General features: G+C 43.9%; 1 protein-coding gene across 11 annotated transcripts in view; it reads left to right on the top strand.

The window, feature by feature from the left end:
* The window catches only part of Arhgef33 (Rho guanine nucleotide exchange factor 33), a 112,481-nt gene that overhangs the window by 33,415 nt on the left and 57,008 nt on the right, over positions 1–22,058 (top strand). For all 11 annotated transcript variants that reach the window (XM_085832721.1, XM_085832718.1, XM_021185994.3 and 8 more), the window contains 8 exons: positions 548–712; positions 1,035–1,156; positions 2,792–2,958; positions 6,016–6,075; positions 8,245–8,469; positions 15,215–15,344; positions 19,831–19,963; positions 21,774–21,857. In XM_085832721.1, the coding sequence (XP_085688847.1) occupies positions 548–712; positions 1,035–1,156; positions 2,792–2,958; positions 6,016–6,075; positions 8,245–8,469; positions 15,215–15,344; positions 19,831–19,963; positions 21,774–21,857 (1,086 nt within the window). The remainder of the gene's footprint in view (positions 1–547; positions 713–1,034; positions 1,157–2,791; positions 2,959–6,015; positions 6,076–8,244; positions 8,470–15,214; positions 15,345–19,830; positions 19,964–21,773; positions 21,858–22,058) is intronic.

The following is a 22,058-nucleotide window of genomic DNA, read 5'->3' as shown; positions in this document are numbered from 1 at the left end:
CTCTCTCTCTCTCTCTCTCTCTCTCTCTCTCCTCTCTCTCCTTCCTCTCTCTCCTTCCTCTCTCTCTCCTCTCTCTCTCTCTCTCTCTCTCTCTCTCTCTCTCTCTCTCTCTCTCTCTCTCTCTCTCTCTCTCGTAGTCCTGGCTGTCTGGCTGTCTGGGGACTCTCTGTAGACCAGGCTGACCTTGAAGTCGGAGATTCTGCCTTTGTCTCCTAAGCTGGATTAATGGTATGGGTCATCACCTCCTGGTTTCAGCCTCATTCTTGTGTCAAGGGCTCTTTAGTAATGGCAGCATGCATGAGGACCTGAACGAACCACATGTTCTATTGTTGCTTGTCAAGCTTCAGTGCACACAGCAGAGGTCACCTCTGCCCTGGATGAATAGGGGTAGAGTCATCTAAAAGATTCCAGATCTGGGTAAACAAAGCCCACGAGAGTTTTCAAGAGCTTGTGTCTCAGAAAAGGTAGAGGTCGGGGGGGGGGGGGTCACTGGTGCCTCTTATAAAAACTTAGAGCGAGCCAAGTTCACTCTTCCCAAACTGTTCAGCTGCAGGCCCTGGCCTCGGAACTGAAAACGGGCTTCACAGAAGCAATGCAGGAGCTGACACGGATCCAACATGGAGAATACGCTTTGGAAGAGAAGGTCAAGAGCTGCCGATGTTCAATGGAAGAGAAAGTCACGGAGATGAAGAATTCATTAAACTACTTCAAGGTGGGAGCCTCTCTTATTTCCCTGATGAAAAGAGTATGTTGGTCCCAGTACCAGAAGCAGGAAATTTGCCTTTTCTTACAGCAGCCGAGGGTAAGAATGTTCCCTCTGAGTCATCTGTTAGTTATCACGGAACAATAGCTACTGCACGGTTTGCAGTTGCTGAGCTCTGTGTTGAAATTAGAAACCACAATGAAAGCATACTTCACCTCTCATTCACCGTTTACTCAAAAGCATGCAGCTAGGTAAAGACTTATGGGAGACCGGCTGTTGTGTTCTCTTACCCCATGAGCCAGTGTAAAATGTAGCAATTATTGCATTGTAGGAAGAGCTGAGCAATGCAATGTCCATGATTCAGGCCATCACTTCCAAGCAAGAAGAAATGCAGCAGAAAATCGAACAGCTGCAGCAGGAGAAGAGAAGAGAATCTCGAAAGGTCAAAGCCAAGTGAGTATCTTAAAAAAAGATCCATTCGGGGCAAACCCATAAGCAATGGCCCTGCCACAGAAGCCTTAAGAAAACTTCCAGCTATTCGCACATAAGGAGTGGGCTCCTGAGCAGCACAGAGCAGCCTGGGCTGGAAGGGACGAAGCCATATATTCCTGGTTAATACTGGGGCTGGAGAAATGGCTTCATAGTCAAGAACACTGGCTGCTTTTGCAGAGGACCAGACTTTAGTTCCCAGAACCTCATCAGTCAGTTCATAGGCGCCTTCAACTCCAACTCCAGGGGATCCAACACCCTTCTCTGGCCTCTGTAGGTGAATGGGTATGTGTAGACACACACACACACACACACACACACACACACACACACACACACACGCATGCAGGCACGCAAACAACAACAAAACAAAACAAACAAAAATCCCAAAACACTCACCACAAATCTATAAAAGCAACAGAGCTTGGATCTTTAGCCCACGTAACTGTCACGATGTAAGCCAGCCTGTGAACTAGTCGTATTGGTGAGCTTTGGGTTTGATTGAAAGACCCTGCCTCGATGGCATGAGTAGAAATTAATGGAGGATAACTTACAACCTCAACTCCAGGCCTCCACATGCATGAACACATATCTACATATATGTGTTCACATGTATGCAAACATACAAACTCATATGCAAATGGAAAAAACAGTTAGTATAAAAATGGATGGTAGCATTTCATGGGAAAATATATTTAACACGATATGACATGAAATCAAAATGATATGCAATGTGTACATAGCTTGATTTTCGATTTAAAGACACGTAAATTGATAACTAGAAAGAGAGGGATTGATGTTTTAAGGATGTGCGACAGCAGTGATTTTCCTTTGTTTTAAAACTTCCCATAGGTTCTCCAGTGTTGCTGTTATTTATTTGGGTAGTTGAAAAAAAAAAGTTAGTCAGTGCCTCCGACAGGCAGAAACAAGTCAGTGTGCCCGATAAAGAGTTGCCGTCTTCATTGGTATGTTATGGGGATCATAGCTGTCTGAGCCTGGGAAACAGCTTATGGTTACATTGTTTGGGTGAAATACTTCTGGTCCTTGGTGTTCTGTGATTGAGCTGTTAAGGGTGTGTAAGTCGCCCCAAACAAATATTCAACTCTGCAAACGTTACAGACCCTGGTAAGAGCCAGGCATGGTGGCCAGGCCTTTAATCCTAGCAGTTGGCAGAGGCAGGAGGCTCTATGTGGTGGGGTCTATACTACAAGCCTGGGGGGCTAGTCAGGGCTACATAGTGAGACCTAGTGTCCCAAAAGAAAATCAAAACAAAATCAAAGATCCCGGTGACAGGGAAGCCAGTAATAGAAAAATAAGAATGAAAACATCACAATTAGATGTAAATTATAATACTTTAAAGTTGGTGAATTAAATTGAACTATACGAATTGTTCGGCTTTAACCATTTATAATTTATTTTAAAAAAATAGCAATTTATATAGTTCAACCTGTGTGTGCCTTGGCTGCACATTAAAAAAAATAATAAAGGAAAATTTATATGTTCAACCTAACAATTCACTCTCTGGTATTACTCTGAATCGAGCCGTTCCTAGTCTATCAGACTAAGAACCAATGTCCTTTCTGCTGTCTCCTTTGCTAGGAAAGCCCAAAAGGAAGAACATGGCGCGCAGGCCGGGCCGGCATCTGCGCCCGCGCCTGCGTCTGCGCCGACGCAAGGAAGCCCCTTCCGCTCCATCAATGTCCCTGAAGCCGGTCTCCCCAGTGACGACTTCACCAACATGTTGCCTTCTCAGAACTATGAAAAAGGTACAACTCATAAACCTTGGGGGATTAACCATCCATCGTTCTCCCTGATTCCTAGGGCTTGAGTAAAAGTGGGAAGCACTCACATCCTCGTCGGAAGAAAGTATGTTTGCTCTACCGCTCAGCACGTGGCTGGTTTCTACGCTTTAGAAGGCGTCTGATGACCCCACGGTTCCCGAGAGACTGCCCAGTTCTAATGTTTTCTCTTTGTGGAAAATACTAATTTTGACATTGCTTCTAAGTGTCAATTAGATTAAAAATAATTTAGTGTACTCAATATTATACTAACCATAAGAGAACTGGATTTTCAAAAAAGTCACTCTAAATAGTTACCTATGGTACTGTCACTAGGCACCCATGTTCCTCAGAGAGCCAGGCTGGTGCTGTCTGTGAGCTGAGACAGTTGCCAACCACATCCTGAGTATACTGATGCAGCAAGATGGTTTGTTGGCAGTACCACAGGAGGATTCAAGGGCTGTGATTTTTGACCTGTGTTCGAATCAGGGAAAAAAAATAAACAAAACAAGACAAATTTTGCTACATCATTATATTTTCAAGAGTGTCCAACAAAGTACCTACGTACAGAAAAATGAATGAATGTAGAAATTACTGTAGTTTGTGTCTCTCTCTCCTCCTCCCCACTCCCCCTTACTCCCTTTCCCTCTCTCCCTACCCCTCCTTGTTTTAGTCATGTATAGAAACTTCTCAAAAGGTAGTCTAAATGATTTTTCCATCAAGGGTAAACAGCTAGATGGCAGGGTTGCTGATTCTCCATCCTCGAGGCTCAAGATTTTACTGATTCAGAGACAGTTACGTGTGTTATGAATAACTGGGTGTAAAATTCTAAGGCGAATGGCTTTTACTTGGTGAACTTCTGAGTCCAGACTTACTTGGCTATTAGCCATTTGCCTGTACATGGGAGCAGGTCTTTTAGCCGCTGTGTGTGCAGTCTGTGGACAGTGGCTTGATTGTCTGGGAGGGGCTCCACTGGTGGGCCTTTTTCCTTCACTGTACATTGTGAAGAGCAAGATGAATCAAGATGGCCACGAAGGTGAAGAGCCCAGGGCTCAGGGTAGAGATCAGATCAGTACCAGGTCTGGGGCATCTGTGTGTATTTACTAGACAGACTTTTAAAAATTAGATTTACAAAGCATATTTGTGCATCTTCACACAATGGGTGACAGACCTCTTAGGCTGGAATACATCCATGGGATTTTTTTTTTTTAATTCACTGACAACAACTAACTCAGATGATTGCAGTGCCCACATGCATTTCCTTATTTAAAATGTTTTACTTATTATTGTTAGTTTGTATGGGTGTATGTGTATGGTGTGTGTGTGTGTGTGACTTCAAGTGAGTGTGTGTCACAGCTTGGGTATGGAGGTTAGCATCTTTAAACTGTGGGTCCTTTCTTTCCAGCATGAATTTCAGATCAAATTCAAATTGTCAGCCTTTTACAGTGAGCAACTTTCTCTGCTGAGCTGTCTCACTGGCTGGATTTAAGTGATCTGCTCCTGGCAACCTCTCCTTCCCGCCCTGTGATAGAGACATAGTCATAGCTTGTTCTACCATGCTGCTGTAAAACATTTGAAATGTTGCCTTTATTATGACATCACGCATATACTTGGTGGTAGCTCATATTAAAATTCAGATTAAAGGATCAAACCTTCAAAAATGTTGGTTTATCCTTTTTTTAATGGCACAATGGTGTGAGTCTGGTGTGTTACCTCAAATTCAGTAGCTCTAAGCAGCAAACGTTCGGTACCTAGGCTTCTCTGAGCTAGGAGTCTGTGCATAGTTGACCTGGGTACCACTCACTTGAGGTCTCTCCTGAGGTAGGTTGTCATTGAAGTGCTGGCCAAACCTGTTATGCCACATGTGAAGGCTGTACTCAGAGGACATTTTATTCCAGAATTATGCACATGGTGTGGCAGTCCCTGGGATATGGGCCTTTCCCACATGACACCTGCTTATTTCGGGGTATGTAGTCTAACGGAAAGCTCAGAACAAAGGTGTAGCTTTGCGTAACCTAGTATTTGGAGAAGCAGCTTGTCTTTCCTGCCATGTTCTGTTCCTCAGAAGATAATCACTAAACCCAGCATCACTTACAGGAGCAACCACGGGATAGGAAAGCCTCAGGGTAGGAAGACTGCAGAGCCATCTTGGATGCTGCTTCCTACAAATGGCTGGCCCTCTTTCTTTTTTAAAAAAGATTTGTTTTTGATTATTTTCAACTATGTGTATGAGTCTGTGTGAGTACATATCTGAAAGTGCAGTAGAGATGTCAGCTCTCCCTGGACCTGGAGTCACAGGCATTTGTAACACACCCAGTGTGGGTGCTGGGAATTGAACCTTAGGTTCTTTGCAAGAGCAATATGTACCCTTAACCTCAGAGCTGTCTCTGTTGTAAAGCTTCATTCATATACCTTATCATTGAAAAGTTTGAAATGTCATCTAAAGAAATGAGATAACACTCTTTCAGGTTTATTGATTCCACTTTATGTGTATTAATGTCTTGCCGACATGTATGTATGTGCACCACATGTGTGCCTCGTGCATATGGGGGTCAGAGGCAGGAGATGGATACCCTGGAACTGGAGTCACAGATGGCTGTGCACAGGGCCGAGAACAGAACCCTTGCCTCTGCAAAAGCAATAGTACTCTTAACTCCTGAGCTCTCTCTCCAGCCCTTGAAAATATTATTTCATGGAATCTCTTGCACTCTTCTAGCCAAAGAAGCCTTGAAGAAGATTTTTAAAATGCAATTGTCCTTCTTAATCCCCACTTACTCTTGTTCGAATGTCTGAGAGTGAACCCCGTCCTGTTGCTGGATCAAGCCTATTGGATTCTTAGTTGTTTGAACAGATATCACCTGGGACCATCTTTAACAGTTTAGAAACTAGCTTTGGATAGTGGGATCCTACATCAAGCCCTACTCTGTCTCTCTCCTCTGTGATGACACTGTAAAATCTGTGAGTCTGTCCTTTCCTTGGGTCATAGAAGGTGCTTAATCCATGTCTGTAGAATGGATGCTGAACGGAGTTCTCCTTTCTCTGCAGCCCAAGAGTCAAGATCTGTTCATGTAGGAGATAGCAATGTGAAGGGGATGATGGGTCCTGGTAAGTGGCTCCTCTGGGTTTAAGTGTTTATTAGTGTGTGTGTGTGTGTGTGTGTGTGTGTGTGTGTGTGTGTGTGTGTGTGCATGTGCATGCGCGAGCACATGCTACTGTACAGGGCTGGAGATCAGAGGACAGCTGTGCGAAGCTGGTTCTCTCATTCCACCTTTATGGTTTCTGGGAATCGAACTTAGGTTATTGGGCTTACAAGACAAACACTTTGCCTGCTGAGCCAATTAAGCAGTCCAGGCACCTTCCCTGTGCTACTCGGCCAGGCCCAAGCCAAGCAGGAAAGGACTCAGACATGTTAATCACTTTTTTGACTCTGACAAATAGCTGAAAAAAAAAAAAAAGCAAAACAAGACAAAAACAAACAAACAAAACAAAGGAGAAATGTATTTCAGTCCTTGGTTTGAAAGGTTTCAATCCAAGGTGCTGCAGACACAGCGGAGGAGCAGAGCAGCGTGAGAAGCCTGTGATGTGTGGTTTGCTTACTTCAAGGCATCCAGGAAGCAGAGCGAACGAATAATAGGAAGCAAATGGGGACAAGGTACACATTACAAGGGCATACCCCCAGTGACCAGGTTCCCCCAAATTTGCCCAACCTTTCATAGTTTTATCATCTCTCTTTAAAAAATGGAGTCCATTGTTGGATTAATCTGCCAGAGAGGTGGCACCCTCTCTGGTTATCCAGCCACTTCCTGTTCTTACTGCAGCTTGCATCAAGGGCCATGCCTCTGATGCCTTCAGAGGACACTTCCTATTCAAATCATAAAACCAGATAAGCGTAACCATTCTTTTCACTTATGTTCCTACACAGGAACTGGTGCAGGAGAGAGGAGAGCAGGCAAATTTTTAGAAGACTAAATCAACCTTCTTAGTTCTTTCTCATTCCAATACCTGATAAGCTAGCGTTTGCTGAGGTCTCACAGGGGAGTGCTCCACAGCACACATTTTTTTCTTGCCTCACATACTCTGTAGTCTACTCCAAAATTTACCTAATTGATAACTCACCAGAATTTATGCATTATTTAATCTTCCCTCCGCTCTTCTTTCCTCTTCTTCCAACTTAGCATCATAGGAAAGAGGGACTAAATACCAAAGGAGACACCCCGTGTCACCACCAGGTGTCTGTGGTGTCCTTCCTTTTCGCCTTTCTGTTCTTCCTAACAGTGCTGCAGGCCTGCCATGCTGACCTGGAAGCAAGCAGACACAGGGAGTCAGTCATGCTGCTTTAACTTTTGATTAACGTGTTGGTATAACTAGTCTAGTCTAGTCTAGTCTAGTCTAGTCTAGTCTAGTCTAGTCTAGTCTAGTCATTGAGGCACAGTCTTGTGTAGCCTGGCTGGCCCTGAACGTTTTACAAAGCTACGGATGATAACATTGAACTCTTGATCTTCCTGCCTCCATCTCCCAAATGCTGAAATTACAGGTATGCACTACCATGCTGGGCTTTTTAAAAGCTTACTTATTTTGTGGAGTCTATGCATTAAAAACAAATTAGAGGACACATGGGCCAGAAAAAGAGAGAAAGGTGACTCCTTACAGTTTGGGACATTCTTAATCCTTAATTGACATATTTAGTCTTTTAGGGATAAGGTACCCATTTAGCAGTATATTAGTTAAGAGTTAGTAACAAATACTATGTTCTTTTTCAAAAAGAAAGTTCAGAGGGGTCAAGAACACAAGAACATGATGCACAGAATCAACTAAGTAGGGCTTATAAGGACTCACAGAGACAGTCAGGGAGCCTGGATGGGTCTGACCTTGGTCCTCTGTATATGTTATGGCTGTGTAGCTTGGTCTTCTTGTGGGTCTCATAAGAGTGAGAGTGGGGGCGTCTCCGACCCTTCTGTCTTCTCCTGGGACCCATTTCCTCCTACTTGGTTGTCATGATATATCATTCAGCCTGGTATAGGTTTTGTGCTTAGTCTTACTGTCTCTTGTTGGGCCATGTCAGTGGGCATCCCTGGGAGGCCTGGTCATGTTTTGAAGAGAAACAGAGGATCTGGGAGAGAGGAGAGGCGGGAGAAGGACTGGGAGGAGCAGAGGGAGGGGGACTGCACTTGGGGTGTGAGAGAAGAATAAAAGGTTTTGGATTTTTGTTGTTTTGTTTTGTTTTGTTTTGTTTGTTTTAAAGAAAGTTTTTGTCTAGCAGGTATTGTTTTTCAGGAGTGAACCCAACAACTCCAGAATCAGATGAAAACCTTAAGCCTTCTCTCTCAGCCGAGATCCAGTCCAAGGGCCATCACACACCTGGCCTGTGGAGACAGCCTAAGGAAGGCAAAGAATGGGGCGAGGAATATGTCACAAAAGATCACCCAGATAAGCTGAAGGACGCTGGCCAGGGCAGACACAGCTCCCTGGAAAACGTTCTGTGTGAAACCTCTTTAGCTGGTGAGTCCTGAAGGGGGATGTGGGTGGGTGTACGAAAGAAGGACTAGAACCTGGGCAGTGTACACAGAATGGACATGTGAATGGACATGTGGTACCACCTTGTGTCTCTTCAGGATGAAGGGACTTAGTGTGGGTCACATATGCTGGTGGGACTGCCACCTTGATCCTGGGCGTTTATGACATTCTGTATTGTTGTGCTTCAGAAAACAGACAAAAAAACTAAGGCTCCTGGAGATTATCTATTTAGCCGGCCAATCATTTATTGATAGTTTGCCACCAACATGTCAAACCCTGCAACGGCCTCCTTCCTGCCTTCCTTCCTCTTCTCTTTTCTCTTCATCCTTCCCTTCTATGGGGAACAGTTACTGACAGTAGCATTTTCTACACTGGGGGAGGGGTAATTTTTTAAAAATAAATATTATTCTTAAGCAAATACATAAAAATTAAATAGCACTAAAAGCTTTTTAGAATTATTAACAAGAAGACTTAGCAACCGCCTTGAACTCGTTTTGACAGCTTATCATGTTTCTTGTGCATTAATTTCTTTGTTGTTGCTGTGATAGAACACCACAACTAAGGCAACTGATAAAAGAAATCATTTAATTTGGCTTCTGGTTTCAGAGGGATAGAGGTCATGACGTTGGAACAAAGGCATGGCCGAAAGCTTACATTTTGACCTACAGCAATTGGGCGAGGGTGGGGGAGAGTCGTACACTGGGAAATCGCATGAATCCTTTGAAACATCAAAGCCTGCCTCCAGTAATACACCTCTTTCAACAAGGGCACAGCCCCAATCCTTCCCAAACAGTTCACCAGCTGGGGACCAAGGACTCAAATACGAACCTTTGGGCCATTTTCACTCACATCATCACAACTTGCTTCATATTTTATGCTATTTTATAAATAATACTTTGTCTAAAGTTTATTTATATAGAGTAAAATTCACATTTAAACTTAAAAATTTTTAATGTGTTAAGTGTATATTTTTATGTGTATGTGCAAGTATGTATGTGCAGGTGTGTATGAGCAGGTGTGTATGTGCAGGTGTGTATGAGCAGGTGTGTATGTGCAGGTGTGTATGTGCAGGTGTGTATGAGCAGGTGTGTATGAGCACGTGTGTATGAGCAGGTGTGTATGAGCAGGTGTGTATGAGCAGGTGCAGGTGTGTATGTGCAGGTGTGTATGTGCAGGTGTGTATGAGCAGGTGTGTATGAGCAGGTGTGTATGAGCAGGTGTGTATGAGCAGGTGTGTATGTGCAGGTGTGTATGAGCAGGTGTGTATGAGCAGGTGTGTATGTGCAGGTGTGTATGAGCAGGTGTGTATGTGCAGGTGTGTATGAGCAGGTGTGTATGTGCAGGTGTGTATGAGCAGGTGTGTATGAGCAGGTGTGTATGTGTAGGTGTGTATGAGCAGGTGTGTATGTACAGGTGTGTATGCTACAGCGGTGTAGGCTATTGTATGGATATGGAGCTTGTGTACCCCCTGAGCAGCTTTGTGAGCCTCAGCTTATGACTATAAGGAATTTTTTTTTCACAGACAGGGCTTCTCTGTATAGCCCTGGCTGTCCTGGAACTCACTCTGTAGACCAGGCTGGCCTCAAACTCATAGAACCGCCTGCCTCTGCTTCCTAAGTACTGAGATTAAAGGCATGCACCACCACTGCCCGGATATAAGGAAATTTTTGATTAATTCTTTCTTGTATATACTTTCTTTTCATCATATTTATCACAGCCCCCAACTCCTCCCAGATCCAATTCTTCATTCTCTATCCTCTGGTAACTTTATTTCCTCATTTTGTGTTGTTTTTATAAAATAATCCAATTTGTGTTCCATAAGCTCTGGGTGTTGGGCCAACCATTGAAGCATTGTCAGTCCCCTGCGGGCCACACCCACAAGGAGAACTGACTCTCTCTCAGCTCTACTTTTTCTATATAAATATTGTTTGGGATCACTGTCAAGATCAGCATATATTACTGCTGTGCTGGGAAGCATTTATCTCATGCTTCATTTTAGTCAACATCTAAATAAAGAACTGCTGTGACTACTGTAAAGTTTCCTCTGTTCTTGAACTTCCCATGAACGGGATAAGACTTTATGTGTTCTTTTGTGCCTAGACGCTCTCTCTCACTATGTGTTCTTGAGATTCATCTACATTGTTGAATGTAATCCACTCAATAGTTTATTCTTTCTTACTAACCACACTGAATGTCTTCATATTTTAAAAAAGATTTATTTATTTATATTATTTATATGAGTACACTGTCACTGTCTCCAGACACACCAGAAGAGGGCATTTGATCCCATTGCAGGTGGTTGTAAGCCACCATGTGGTTGTTGGGAATTGAACTCAGGACCTCTGGAAGAGCAGTCCGTGCTCTTAATCACTGAGCCATCTCCCCCACTCCTGTCATATTTTAAAATTCCATAATTCAGGACTGGAGAGATGACTTGTGGCTAAGAGCACTGGTTGCTCTTGCAGAGTCTGATTCTAGTATCCAAGGCAGCTTACAAGCAGTCTTGAGATATTTTTTTTCTCCACGTAACAAAAACTCTTATCACATATATCTTTTTATCATTATATCCTTGTATTTATTTTGCATAGAGACCTCAGACACCTTACTCCAACTGTGACCCATTACACTGCTGTCATCCTGGTTTAACAGAAAACTGATTTTTCTTACCAGTCTGAAGCAGTTCTTCCATTGTCTTTCAGCTCCGAATGTTGTCATTATCGAGCACAGCATTCCTCTTATCTTTAGCTCTTTGACTGTTCCACAGTAACATTCTGTTACTACCGCCTTTCTACCCTGTAGGTCCCAAGGATGGAACTCAGGTCCTCAGGCTTAGCAGCAAGTGTTTTACCCTCTGAGCCATTTTGCTGGCCTCTCTACCTGTTAACTCTTAGAGTCTTCTCTTTATACCCAAAGTATTACAACTTTACAAGGATGTGGTGGTCCTTAAGATGATATGTGATTCTTTTTATCATTTATGCAGAGAATAAAGGACCCTCCTTTGGAAACACATGACCTGGGATACACGTGCCCACCCCTCCACTATTAATTTCGTAATATCATCTCAGCTACAGTTTCCCTTCTCTTTGAAGTTTCTAATTTAATGTTAGGTTCTGTGGTTTCATTTTTTTCATGGGCCTAATTTTTGTTCAGAGCACATTTCTCTTCTGCATTTGGCTTCTCCTGAGGGCAAAGGAGATGTCTTTGGCTTGATGTACTCTTAAAGTTTGTGTGTGTGTGTGTGTGTGCTTAAATGTCAAGGAGTTTCTTCTAAAATAGCATCCAGTAATTTTTAAATGGCTAGAATATTTTGCATATCTTTTTGCAAATAGTAATTGTACGATTTGCCCTGCATCACAGGGTTTCTCTGGGCAAGGCAGTGAAGGGCTAAGGAGTCAGGAGCAGGTCCCAAAGCTGCTTCACCTTTGGCTATTCTGTCTTCTTTAACTCTTTGCTATTCTGAGGTGAGAGCAGCTGGCTTCTGGTAATTACTTCTGTTGTTAGCTGCAGAGGATTAAGAATAAAAAAAAAAAAAAAAAGCTTAATTGCTAGAATTCTTTTCTCTATGGGCCCCTGGCTGGTCAGACCTGAGGCTTGGAGTCTGTTAACTCTTCATGAACCAGAGAGAAAAGAAAAGAAAAGAAGGGAAGGGAAGGGAAGAGAAGAGAAGAGAAGAGAAGAGAAGAGAAGAGAAGAGAAGAGAAGAGAAGAGAAGAGAAGAGAAGAGAAGAGAAGAGAGCACTGTTGCTTTATTGCTGTTCTCAGAGTTTATGCTTTCTCTAAAACATGACCTCATACCAGTACCAGGGAGAATCGTTACAGCAGGATAATTGATTACATGATTTTGGGGGGGGGGTCAGCAGGATAATTGATTACATGATTTTGGGGGGGGGTCAGCAGGATAATTGATTACATGATTTTGGGGGGGGTCAGCAGGATAATTGATTACATGATTTTGGGGGGGGGTCAGCAGGATAATTGATTACATGATTTTGGGGGGGGTCAGCAGGATAATTGATTACATGATTTTGGGGGGGGTCAGCAGGATAATTGATTACATGATTTGGGGGGGGTCAGCAGGATAATTGATTACATGATTTGGGGGGGGGGTTCGAGACAGGGTTTCTCTGTGTACCCCTGGCTGTCCTGGAACTCACTCTGTAGACCAGGCTGGCCTCGAACTCAGAAATCCGCCTGCCTCTGCCTCCCGAGTGCTGGGATTAAAGGTGTGCGCCATCTGAATACTTTTACATTCCAATAGATTCGGAGTAAGTTTGAAGCAATAAGACTTAAGGAGTTATGTCTTTCCATGAAGACTAGTATTTGACTTAACATTTATTATCTGTTACTAGACCCATAAGTTCATTGTAAGTTTAAAGCAATAATTTTTTTAAGGTTTATTTATTATATGTATATGAGTACACTGTAGCTGTCCTCGGACACACCAGAGGAGGGCATCGGATCCCATTACAGATGGTTGTGAGCCACCACGTGGTTGCTGGGAATTGAACTCAGGACCTCTGGAAGAAGAGTCAGTGCTCTTAACCGCTGGGCCATCTCTCCAGCCTTAAAGCAATAATTTTTATGTCATAAATTAGCACGGTTTTGTCAAGAGAAAAATCATCTGCCTTGTGTCTTATTATTTTGAAGTTTTGTATAGATAAACTAGTCAATATTATATTTTCTGCCCTTGCACCTACAATAAATTGTTCACTCCCAGTTTATGACCTTTAGTTACCAGATAATGGTCTCACAGCTAACCCAGAAGGTTTTCCTTGACTGTAATTTGTTCCAAGCCTTCTTTCTTTTCCTAGTGCAGTTAGCCCGTGACACGGGAAGCTTTACAGGGTTCTGTTTGCAGCTTTTCTTCTATCAGGGGCTTGAGAGTACTTGTAAAAATTTAGGAGTTATATAAAATCATTATCAGGAATTATGAAATCTATGAAATCATGAATTTGTCTGCATAGCATTACTACATGAGAGTTCATATTCATGTTGATCTGCAGAAAATCTGCCCAATAGGGTGGGCTGATGCCCAGGAATCAGCAGGCTATGTAATAGTGACAGGAAAGGCATAGCAGCAGTGAGAAGCAACCCTGGATGAAGTCTCTAAGGACCCTGCATTCTTAGAGCTCATGCAAACCCGGTGAGCCATCTCCAGAAAATGCACATGTATGTCTTCGCCCTTCCTAGATGACTTCTGACAAAGATTTAGTTTTCACACACATTTGTGTATTTCTTTTTTTTTTTTTAAAGATTTATTTATTTATTATATGTAAGTACACTGTAGCTGTCTTCAGACATTCCAGAAGAGGGCGCCAGATCTCGTTGCGGATGGTTGTGAGCCACCATGTGGTTGCTGGGATTTGAACTCTGGACCTTCAGAAGAGCAGTCGGGTGCTCTTACCCACTGAGCCATCTCACCAGCCCCATTTGTGTATTTCTTTTCCCTCTTCTATGGTCTAATATTATTCAAATGTCTCAGTAGCCTTAATTGTTTATGTGTTTAAGAAAGATTATACCCTGAAAGGAAAGAAGAAAGGAAGGGGAAAAGGGAGGGAGGGAGAAAGGGAAGGAGGAAGGAAGGAAGGAAGGAAGGAAGGAAGGAAGGAAGGAAGGGAGGGAGGGAGGGAGGGAGGGAAGGAGGGAGGGAGGGAGGGAGGGAGGGAGAAAGGGAAGGAGGAACGAAGGGAGGGAGGAAGGAAGGAAGGAAGGAAGGGAGGGAGGGAGGGAGGGAGGGAGGGAGGGAGGGAGGAAGGAAGATCCTCCAAATAACCTGGACTTTGTATTATCCAAGCTTGCCAGCAGTGAGCTTCATTAGAGGTACGCTAATTATGTAGAAATTAGTGATCTCTTCATGTCAGTGTCTTAGGGTTCTACTTAGGAAGTTCAGTGTATCAGGTGGCAGGGTACCTGTCCCCTGCCAAGAGTGTTTAAACCTGGCTGCTGACCCTCTGGGACCTGAAGGCGAAGTTGACTCTCTCATCAGCTCCTCATTCTGCCTTCCTCTGCAGCTCAGGCTCAGGCTTCCCTCATGCAGCTTCTCCCATTTCGTGAAGCCAGGGTGCCACCAGGTCTGCAAGTGTGAGCTGGAAACTCTCACATTTACCTCATTTACCCAAGTCTCTAGTTCTTCAGCCTCTACTGCTTTTATGAGGGGTCTCTGTCTGCAAACACATGACTTTGTGTCCTTTGGTTTGCTGGATGAATCTCATACCTCCAGTCTGTTTTTCCTCTTTTCCAAATACCCATGCTTGCCTGCTTGCCCTCCTTCTCCTCTCTTTCCTCCCTCCCTCCCTCTCTCCCTCCCTCCCTCCCTCCCTCCCTCCCTCCCTTCCTCCCTTTCCCTCCCTCCCTTCCTTTCCCTCCATCTCTTCTTCCTCCTCCCTCCTTCTTTCCTCTCCTCATTTCTATCACTTCCTCACTTCACTTCTTTTTTTTTTTTTCCTTTTCATTTTTGTCTCAAGGGGCCCAGGTAGGCCTTGAACTGGTTAAGTAGCTGAAGATGACTTTGGACTTCTGATCCTCCTGCCTTCAACTCCCAGATAATAACTGCACCACCAAGCCTGGTTTTCTGGTGCAGGAACTGAAGCCTAGGCCTTCTTGCAAGCTAGGGACACCACCAATTGAGCTTTTCCAAGTGTGTTTATCTCTTTCTTGCCTGGCTTAGTGTCCAGGAGGGAATTGCTTAACAACAACAAAAAAAAAAAATCCCCTTGGGTTTGTTTTAAAGCAAAAAGACAAACTGTGGCTCTGGAACTGCTTGAATCAGAACGGAAGTACGTCATCAACATCTCGCTGATCCTGAAGATAAAGGCCACCTTCCAGGGCTCCGATGGAAAGAGGAACCCCAAGGAGAGAAGGTACCATGTGCTCATTGCCTTTGCTTTCAGACTGACAGGATTCAAGGTGAGTCATGCACAGTGCACTACCGCTGCCACTTTGGGGAGTCTGGACCCCAGAGGGTCTTTCTAAGACTAGGCGGTGACAGCAAGTCTCAGACTGGGTCTCAGCCAGTAGACAGTGAGTATAGTCTGTGGGGCCATCAGTCTGTGTCTGTTCAGAATCTAAAGCGAGGCGCTGCATTTCCTCAGGATGGGAGGCTCCATGTAAATCTCAGGCAATGGATGTGGCAGAACTCTGCGTATGAGGGCCCTTAGACAGCAACACAGGAGGGAAGAACTCTTGTTCAGGTGACCTCACAGCAGCAGGTACTGTGTAAGAGCATGCACTGAGTCTTGTGTGACACTGTGCTTCCAGCATGCTAGCCCGAATATCACAATGTACCTGCTTATACTCTGTACTCCCTCTCTGGGAGATAACAGGAAATAGGGAAGGACTCATTAACGAAGAAGAGCCGCTTCAGAATGAAGGGAGGCAAAGAACAATCCAGATCAATCCGAGTCTGGGTTACGTGGCATTAGCATGTTAAGTATTTATTCCATGAGATGATAGACACGGGTACTTCATCAGTTATGAATACACCTAAGGAAGTTCCCATTTTCCTGCTTCTTCTGGATCCTCCCGTTTCCCTTGACTTCACAGCCGTTCAGCATCCCCTCCTTCCAAACATAAACACCCAGATACCCACACTTAACAACTGCAGTGAGGAACTGGTCCCCAGCAACACACACGAGTGTCTTGAGTGTTTCTAAGGGTTGGAAGGGCTCAGGTGGAAAGAGGAACTCCAGGGAGAGAAGCTGCCCACGTGCTTGTGGTGCCAGTGACCACCACCACGAGCTTGTAGTTTACCACCACAAGATGCTGATGATCAAAATATAAACGACAGAAGGCTGGCATGGCACCGCAAGCCCTTGACTTATAATAAACACTCGATCGAGACTCTTGCTTCATCTTTCCACAGTGGCCTAGATTTTCTCTGTTCTTTCCTGCCCCATCTGGCCACTCGACTTCCCCTCAGAGATCCCACGAAAGCTTGACTTACTCTCCCACCTCCTCCTCCTGAACTGAAGGAAGGCTCTGGACTGTAGCTTTTTGGCTTTTTTTCCCCTAAGTATCTGCTCAGTTTAAATGACTCAGATGGAGAGAGAATCTACCTTTTGGTGTGGCTTGCTTATGTACCTAAGGTCTCTTTCTAGTTTCCATAAAATTAAGGATCTGGGGTAAAGTACGGAGGAGCCATGTACCCTGGGTCCTATGTGTCATATTTGATCTGGGACTTCATGACTCTTCCCCAGCACTGGGGATATAGCCCTGGGCAGGGTACTCACCTACCATTCAGGAGGCCCTGGGTGCTATCTCCAGACTGGGAAAGGAATCTTCAGAACCCTGTGATGTCTGTATCTCAGAGGAAGACACCAAGGTCCACCTAGATAAGGGAATCCTTATTCCATCGTATACAAGACAATGCTGTTCATATTGGTTGTCAAGGTAACCCTCAGTCAAGCAGCACAAAGCTTCAGCTCAGAGCGTTGCAACTGAAAACGTGTTGTCTTGTTCTAGGTTGGGCTGTGCCGCCTTTTCTGTCCTACACTTGGGTTCTCTTCATCTTCTTTTCCTCACTATATATCTTTTCTATCCGCTTTTCTGAAACCTTGATGCACTGAGAATAGATCTATCGGCAGTGTTTTTCATGAGAATTTATTTGGTGACTTCGTTCACTACAGATGGCGAGGAGTCAGCACTTTCTGTCCCCTGTTGAAGTGGTGACCACTGACAGTGTTACAGATTGCACTCGTTTAATTATCTGTTCATTCATCTGTGACCCACCGCTCACAAAACCGGACATCATCTTGGCACAATGCTGAATTAGCAAGAACAACATAACTAAGTGGAAACTATAACTAGATTTTCCTTGATGGGTTTTATCTTGTTTTTTTTTTCTTCTATTACTATTTAAATAGTATATTGATGAGAGCAGAGAGAACTTTGAAGGCTATAGGAACTATTCATACTGCCATAAAAAAAAAAAATAGAACATGTCTTAGTTGGGGTTTCCATTGCTGTGAGCAGACACCATGACCAAGGCAACTCTTATAAAGGACAACATTTGATTGGGGCTGGCTTACAGGTTCAGAGTTTCAGTCTATTATCATCACAACAGGAAGCATGGTAGCACCCAGGCAGACACGGTGCTGGAGAAGGCATTGATCTGAAAGCAGCCAGAAGGAGACTAACTCTTCCTCATTGGGCGGAGCTTGAGGGCTAGAAGCCTTCAAAACCAGCCTACACAGTGATGCGCTTCCTTCAACAAGGCCCCACCTCCTAACAGCAGTACTTCTCATGGGCCAAGCACATTCAAACCACCACAGGACCCTTGACTACTGTGAATGAGAGCAGCCCTGCAAAGCAGTGAGACCCATGAGAGGTGCCTGTACTTCTTCTCCCTCTCTTCTCCATCTCCTGGCTCAACTCCTCTACACTCTTTCACGGCTTCATAGAATATCTGATAATTCTTTTCAAAAGTTTAAAGTCCCATTTTCCATATCTGGTCAGAACACACTGTAAGCCTTTGAGTTTCCACGGTCATTGCAAGGGTTAGCCATAGTCTAACTGGACCTTGACACCTCAGTTATCCAGTGACAGCCCAAAAGAAGGGACCATCTCTCTAGGCACCAGGCACATTAGTTACAGTAAAGCAGAAAACACTATTCTAGAAAGAAAAAGAAAGGGACCGGGGAAGAAAGATCATTCAGAATATATCCCATAATTTATATGGGCAACGGATCCAAAGCCAGGCCTCAGCATGGTACAGCAGCTTCCTTATCACACTGTGACTGTTGCCTGGGGTCCTTGTTGACCTCCGGGTGTGCGTGGGGGGGGGGGGGGAGGGGGCGGGGGAGTCTCTGCTGATGCGCCTTTAGCTCTCCAGCGTGATCAGCATGCTTTCTTCAGGCTCCTGCTCTTTCCGCAGCCTGCCTGGTTCCTAGTTCCTTTCCAAATTCCTCTCTGGTCTGAATAGGTTATTTAGATCCTTCAAGAACACTTGCTCCGAACAAGTTCAGAGGCCTCTCCATTTGTCTTAGAGCCAGCCAGCTTTGTCTATGCCGGCACTCATGGACCAGAGAGCTAAAATGGATCACAGTAGTGGAAGATTTCTTTGTCCTTTTCCTAAGAGAGCTCACTGCCCTATTCTGGTGTTTTTCGCTTCTCTGAGATACGGCTCCAGGGAAGTCTTTGCGTTGCTGAGAAAAGGGCGGGGGAGAGCCAGACAAAAACCCTTCTTTTAATCTGACATCCTGTCTAATGCAGATGTCTGCTTGTGGCCAGAACACCTCGATGGTCCACAAGTGTATGCCCGTCATACCCTTGGGAAATTTTTAATTAAACTCATCTCTCAAAGACAAGCAGGCCACCATATCTGTGTTAAATGTGTTGAAAGCACAGGGATGTACTTGGCATTTCCCTGAGCCATCAAATTAGAGCTCAGATCCTTGCTGCTGTGCAGCAACGCCCATTGTCTGCTGCTTCTTGTTTGTTCCTGTAGGGTCCTGCTCTCCTCATCCTTCTCTATTCCGGCTCCCCTTTCCCTTGGATGATTCTCTTTGTCTCTCTTCTCTCCACCCCAGCCTTCTCTGACTCCTCACTTCTTCATTTCCTCTGGGTTAAAAATGAGGCACACAAGCAGGTAGAGGAAAGAGATCTGAAGTGGGAAAGAGGCTCTGTGAAACACCAAGAAATGCTAAACAGCCCTAGTCTAAGGTCAGCAGGGGTCCAGACAACAGACTATCCATGCCCAGCATGACATTTTGATGCTGGAAGAAAAGGATGTGTGGGCTGGTGAGGCGGCTCAGCAGTTACAAGCCCTGGCTGCTCTTCCAGAGGTCCTGAGTTCAATTCCCAGCACCCACACGGTGGCTCACAACCATCTGTAAGGAGATCTGATGCCCTCTTCTGGAATGTGGATGCATATGAAGCAGAGCACTCATACATTAAATACATAAACTTTTTTTAAAAAGAAAAAGAGATGTGAGCTCCTTCATTGTCCTGACTCCCTGAATTCTATCTGCCAGTGTTAACCGAGCTTTACCGCTAACCCAAGCAACGCTATTCTAGCCAGTAGCCAAAAAGAGATTGTTTGGTTATCAATCAGCTTGGGATCTAAAACACTGAGCAAGACTTCCTTTAGAATGTCGACTGGGTGTGGCCTAAATGAATCTGTTCTTTACTTTTGGTCAATCACATAAGGGGCATAAGGGGTCATCAGTAAGGGGGCCTTATCTCTTGTCTGGGGATGTCTGCTTTGCTGAAAGGAAATGTAAAATCCTAAATACAGACTTGTGAGAGTGTTTGGGATGTTAGAAAAGTGGGGCCTGCTGGGTTTATTGCTATGGGACCATTTCTTCTCTTCTCCTGGCTCCTGTGATTCTTCCTGTGTTCTGTTTCAAGCCTCTTCCCTGGCTCCTTGCGCTACCTCGTCCAGCAGCACTTGGACTTGCTTCACGCGCTGCAGGAGAGGGTCCTGAAGTGGCCACGCCAAGGAGTCCTTGGAGACTTATTCCTGAAGTTGACAAATGATGAGGTAAGGAGCTCCCTTCTGCAGACTTTGAATGGATTGTGTCTCACTCACCTGCTTCTCCTTATGGAAAATCAAGAGTCAGCAAGTTTCAGACTTAGAAGAGGCTCTGATCCCTAGTCTAACCTCTCCATGCTGCAGTTAATAGGGTAGGTTCATAGACACTCAAAGGCTTTGCTGACATCATCCAGCTTGCTGCGTAGTTGGTTATTTATGATTGGAACCCTGTTATGTCTTCTACCTTCTGATTCACAACTTTGTGGTGTACTGTTGTGGCCTCCATTGATAATGCATGTATATGTGTATATGTATTTATATATGTGAGTTTATATGTACATGTGTGTATGTATATATATATCATTCTTGTATACATGATATATATATACACTATCAAGCATGTATATAACCCTATCTACATATAAAATAAGCATGAATAAAATATATATTCATATATAACTTTCTCTCCTTATAGATTTTGAAATATATGGTAGGTGGCTATTTGTCTTGCATGTTTTTTGTTTCAATTCCTTGGAAAAAGAGTGCTGAATTTTGAACTCTCTTTAGTGTTACACTGAGAACATATACAGACCAGAAGTTGAAAACCCAAATGTTCCCCGGGACCAGACAGTGGCACATATGATACACGGAGTTGAGTGTGAAACAGTTTGGACAGACTGGAACTGGCTGAAGCAGGCTATGTTTGTTTAGATGCGAAGGATAGCTACTCAGATATTTCCAGTTATTATTTAGGGAAGATGGGCTGGAATAAGCGCCACTTAGAATTTTGTGTAAAGGTTCTTATTTTTAAACATTGTGTGAGACAATTAGAGCTATTCAATTTTTGCCTGCCTCTTTATCAACAGCCTGGTTCCAGAGCGAGTTCCATGACAGCCAAGGATACACAGAGAAACCCTGTCTCCAAAACCAATAATAATAATAATAATAAATGTATTTTATCATTTAACAATTTAAAAATACTTTAACCTGCGTGACTCTCAGTACTTTTTGACTCTCTTGATATGAAGCTGGTGTGTTTTGGTTCTCACATTACAGTAATGTTTATCTTAAAACCAAAAGCTTTTTTTTTAATTAATTAATTTATTTTATGTGAGTACACTGTAGCTGTCTTCAGACACACCGGAAGAGGGTGTCAGATCTCCCACCATGTGGTTGCTGGGAATTGAACTCAGGACCTCTGGAAGAGCGTCAGTGCTCTTAACTGCTGAGCCATCTCTCCAGTCCCCACTATTTTTATAGACATGGTCTCATGGATCACTGGCTGGCCTTGAACTTGCGATTACTTGAAGATGACCTTGAACTCCTGGTTCTCTTGATCTTCCTCTCAAGTGCTAAGATTGTATATGTGTCTTATCATGTACATCTAAATGCGGAAGAAACAACAAAGGAAAAAAAAAACTCTTTAAAAGACGAATAAGGGTCCGGAGAGAGAGAGATGGTACAAAGACTAGGAGCACTTGCTCTTGCAGAGGTTGGGGTTTGCTGATAACCAGCATGGTGGCTCACACCATGCGTGACTCCAGTTACAGGATATCTGATACCTTTTGACCTCTGAGGGCACCAGACACTTACATGGGCCACATATGTGCATTTAGACACTCAACACACATAAAATAAAAATAAATCTTTATTTTTAAAAGAAGATGAATAAATCATCTAAAAGCAAATAAAGAACATAGTTAATAAACTGTCAAAATATTCTCTTAATTCTTCTCCGTTTTTATGTTCATGGCACTGTAAAAACGTCGCCATTCCCGTTTCCAGGTTCTCACCATGCATTTTTATGTTTGTTTTAAAGAATAATTTCTTGGATTATTATGTTGCCTACCTGAGGGATTTACCCGAATGCATCTCATTGGTTCATGTTGTGGTACTGAAGGAGGTAAGTTAACTCTATGCATATGCTGACCTACGCTTATACACCCTCTATGTCATGTTGCTGATCCATCCACCAGGACAGCATGTGCCCTGTGGGCTTGTCTTCCAGGCTGAGGAGCCTTGAGTATGTTCCTGATGCCCTCTTCTGGGCTGAAGGAGTTCATTCAGGGATCAGTGCCATTCCTGTGGTCTGCAGAGCTTTAAT

The sequence above is a fragment of the Mus caroli genome, unplaced genomic scaffold, assembly GCF_978045245.1.
Source record: "Mus caroli unplaced genomic scaffold, Mus_caroli_1 scaffold_18, whole genome shotgun sequence".
Classification (NCBI taxonomy): domain Eukaryota; kingdom Metazoa; phylum Chordata; class Mammalia; order Rodentia; family Muridae; genus Mus; species Mus caroli.
This window is presented reverse-complemented; position numbering and strand designations above follow the sequence as displayed.